Raw genomic sequence first — 4,170 nt, forward strand, 5'->3', positions numbered from 1 at the left:
CAGTTTCCATTAATTGTTTCATGAAACACGCATCATCCCAGGAAGTGTGTTATTTGGAAACAGCAACTCTTCCACCATTCACTACCAGATGTTTTTTTGTGTACATGCTATTTTAATCTGCTTGACAAACACAGGCTGTGATTGATGTGGCTAAGAGACTTTACCCACTTAATGGCTCACCCTGGTTTTAGATGTGTGCTTTCTGTGATCTGCCTCCAGCCTGCCAAACATCTCTTGCAGCTTGTGGCTCATCTCAGAGCAGTCAAAGCATGTGAACTGGGACTCCAGGGATTTCAGCCTTTTCTGGAGGAAGGTCTAGCCCTGGCAGAAATAAACCAACCCATCACCCTTGGAATGAAACCTTCCCACTATCTCTGACTCTACCAAAGCCTTTTCTCTTGTCCCAGTGGTAAAGGTAGAAATCAAGATGAGGAGAGTGCATGAAAAAAAGGATCTGAATAAGCTCTGGCCTCAGACTGAAGTTGCTACTAGTGACTTTGTTTAATGACTCTACAAAATGCTACTTCAGTCAAATCTGCTCCCCACCATGCCACTAGCTCCCACCCCAAGCCTGCCAAACTCACTGCAAAGGCTTCAGCAGTGTCATCAGCCACTGATTTCAGTAGTCTCCTGCAGGAATACCATGATATATTCTCCTCTGAGCTGATACTTTGGCCAGGACTGAACACTGAGGAGATGCCAGCGCCCAGACAACTTGGTACAGTAGGATGAGAGAGCTATTGCTGTATCATGCTTGCACAGAGGAACTCAACCCATAGTGGCTGCACTTAGTCTAGGATTCAGCTCTACCACCCCACCAAAGTCTGTCTGGTGCAAAGTTTGTCCTTAGGGCTGCCAATCACACCTCCAGTGGGACTGGCTCCATGGGTATGAAAAGCCCCTGGCAGGCCATGTGTATGCTTTACTCCTGGCTTGTGCTGGGGTGGTCAGGTCTTTCTTGCCACTGCTGCTGTGGCCTGTTACAGTGCTGCACATTCCACACGGGTATGTTTCACTCTGCCTTGCCCTTTGCAATGGACTTAATGGATTAACTCCTGATCTTTGCAGTAGATGACATCTACTGCTCTTCCCTCATCTAACCAACCAGTTATGCCCTCATACAAAGCTATGAGGTCGGGCAAACAGGATTTCCCCTTAGTGACTCCCCCTGATAATGATCTTTTCCTTCATATGTGTAGTGATAACATTCAAGATGAGTTATTCCGTCACCTTTCCAGGGCTGGAGTTGAGGCTCATCAGCCTGTAGTTTCCCAGGTTGTCCTCCTTCAGGGGCCTCAAGCCTCAGTTGCCCGGCAACCATTGCCATGAGGCGCTGCAGTGGCTGTGACATCAGAGGTCATGTCAGCGAGGGGCGGCTATAAAAGGGGCCCCGTAGGCAGCACGGGTCCAGTACGTACTGGGACAGCGGTGAGTGTGCAGGGAGCAGGGAGAGGGGAACTGGGGCAGGAACGTGGGCCTCAGGGGTGGGCTCAGGTGCGTCACCCAGGGCTCAGTCGCTGGCAGGGCTGGTGCAGGCCTTGTGCCTCCCCCCTGCCTCAGCCTCTCTCCAACCTGACCCCTCTCCCAGCCCTGTTTTCCCCACTGCCAGCTCCCTCCTTCCCACCCCTCTAAATCTATTCTATCCCCCCTCCTGCAGGCCATGGAGCTCATATGTTTCTTTGTTGTGTCATTCCTTATCATGGCACCACAGCCGGTCAGCGATGCACTGGATGAAGTCACGCGCCAGCGCCTGAAGCAGACTGAGTTGCAGCTGAGCCTGGAGACCACTCAGCTGATGGAGCAGCTGGAGCAGACACACCAGGGGCAGTATGGCTTTGCCTGGGGAGCCATGCTTCTTCATGGCTTGCAGCACTGGCAATTCTGGGTCGCTGCTGCAGTCCTGGTTCTGCTCTTGGGGCTCCTCTGGTGGCTCAGGAAAAGGAGCCATGAGCCAGACCACAGCAGTGGAGAGGAGAGCTCCAGCAGCAACAATGAGCAGGTGAAAGTGGAAAATGAAAGATATGACTTTGTAGGGTTTTTAGACAAACACATACAGTGGCAAGTTCAGAACCTGGCTTCACAGAGTGAGACGGCAAAGAAGCTGATGGACAGATTTGTCTTAATCAGCCAAAAAATCTTGGCAGAAAGTTTCTCCCTGGTGCTGCAGCCAGCCATCGGGGTGGGCAGCAGCTTTGAAGGCTGGAATCCTTGTGAGAAGGACATCACACACCGCATGCTTGTGCCCCTGAAGGCCCCCCAAGGGTACTCCTTCCACCTGGAGCCTGACACTGCACAGGAGCTGCCGGGAAGGGGCTTTCACATCCGTGTGCAGCCGGAGTGCACCTGCAGTGGAGAGGAGCCGACAGGAGACGTGCTCTGCTTCCTCCATCACCCCGAGCAAGAATGGAGGAGTGATGAGGTCACCAACTTCTTTGACCACCTCTGCACTGACCACTACCTGGATGTGGAGAAAACTGCCTGCTGGTTCTGTCACTTGATGGTATCAGCCTGGAGCTTCTTTCTTCTGTCACGTTCACAACCCCTTGTGATGCTGCCCTCTAGGCGCTCCTGCAAATTTGAGGTGAGAAACTGCAGACAGAAAATCCTCACCTTTGAGTTGATCTTTGGGGTGCAGCAAGGTGACTCAGACATCTTTGTGACCAGCGAGACCTCACCTGACGCTGTTTTCACCCCAAGCATGATGTGGTTTGAGAGCTGTGCTGTGGCAGAGGTGAAGTTCTTCAGGCATGTGGCCTGGAAGCCTGGCAGCTACCACCTCCATTGCCTGCATCTCTGCACCCGCATCCTGCTGGGATACAGCTTTTCCACGTATATCATGAAGACAGTAGTGATGCACCTCATGGCCAGCACACCCCAGTCAGGCTGGCGCAGGAGGCATTTCCTGTTGCGCCTGGGGGAAATCATGCGGTACCTGGGCCACTGCGTGGAGGAGAGGTGCCTCAACCACTTCTTCTTTGGGAATGAGAATGTGCCAGAGGAGATTGTCTTGCCACCAGGCTTCCGAGAGGCTGAACCACTCAACCTCTTCCAGCACCTGGTGGAGGATACGGCTGCCCATGCCAAGGCTCTGCGTGACTTTGATAAGCTGAAAGATAAGCTTGCAAGACTGCTGATCTACGGAAAGCGATAGAAGTCTCCAGGCAGAGCTCTGTTGGTGAGGCTCACAGCTGACGGCAGATGGACACCTCATGTAGGAGGAAAAATGGAGCCCATTGCCTCTGGGAGCTTGACCATGTACATAGTTAGTTGTTTGAAGACACAGTTGAATAAATGTCTGTTTGAACAAACACTGAGGCTGTGAGTGTCTGTGCATCCCTTTGTGGGGAAGGCAGACACAGGCTGCTGAATGCTGGGCTGCCCAGATGCAGGGAGCATTTGGCAGAACAGCTGAGGCAGTGGTCTCTGATTTCACTGATGTCCCTATGTTGGGGCAATTGGAATCATTTGTCATCCTCCACAGATTAATACTTTGTCAAGATAAGGACAGGGAGATAACTCAGCAATTGTCATCATAGACAAAACAGACCAAACTGCTGCAGAAATGGTTGGATTTGTTAACTGTCAAAATTGAGTAAGGAAATGAGAGATAAAACTGAATCTTAAAATGCTTCCCCCCACACCTCTTTTCTTCCTGAGTTTCTACCTCCTCCCCAAGAGCAGCAGAGTGGGATTGGGAATGAGGGCTACAGCCAGTTTATCACGGATGGTCTCTGTTGCTGTTTTCTCTCAGGGGAAGACTCCTCACACTGTCCTTAGTACAGTGTAGGGTCCCTCCCACATGAAATAGTCCTCCATGAACTTTTCCAACATACATCCTTCCCATGGGCCACAGTTTTCATGAACTGTCCCAGCGTGGGTTTCATCCAGAGGAAAACAACCCTTCAGGAACAGACCGCTCCAGCGTGGTTTCCCCATGGGGTCACAAGCCTTGACCGCAAACCCAGTCCAGCGTGGGCTCCACTCACCACAGGTTCCCATGTCCTGCCAGGAACTTCCTTCCCAGGCAGTCACAGCCTCTCTGGGACATCCACCTGCTCTGGTGTGGGATTCTCCATGGGCTACAGGTGAATCTCTGCTCCACTGTGGACTCCCAGGGGCTGCAGAGGCACAGCTGTTTCACCATGGTTTTCACCACAGGTTGCAGGGGAA

At 52.0% G+C, this 4,170-nt stretch overlaps 1 protein-coding gene across 1 annotated transcript; it reads left to right on the plus strand.

Annotated features, from left to right (window-relative positions):
* Positions 1 to 1,699: 1,699 nt before the first annotated feature.
* On the plus strand, positions 1,700 to 3,151 carry LOC133629298 (inositol 1,4,5-trisphosphate receptor-interacting protein-like 1). The gene has a single exon (XM_062019955.1). It carries the CDS (start codon positions 1,700 to 1,702, stop codon positions 3,149 to 3,151), a length of 1,452 nt encoding a protein of 483 aa, XP_061875939.1.
* The last annotated feature ends 1,019 nt before the right edge of the window (positions 3,152 to 4,170 follow it).

Source organism: Colius striatus, unplaced genomic scaffold, assembly GCF_028858725.1.
Source record: "Colius striatus isolate bColStr4 unplaced genomic scaffold, bColStr4.1.hap1 scaffold_38, whole genome shotgun sequence".
Classification (NCBI taxonomy): domain Eukaryota; kingdom Metazoa; phylum Chordata; class Aves; order Coliiformes; family Coliidae; genus Colius; species Colius striatus.

Bases quoted from the DNA above. Each gene is read 5' to 3' on its own strand.
- LOC133629298 (XM_062019955.1), top strand. From the start codon at position 1,700: ATGGCACCACAGCCGGTCAGCGATGCACTGGATGAAGTCACGCGCCAG.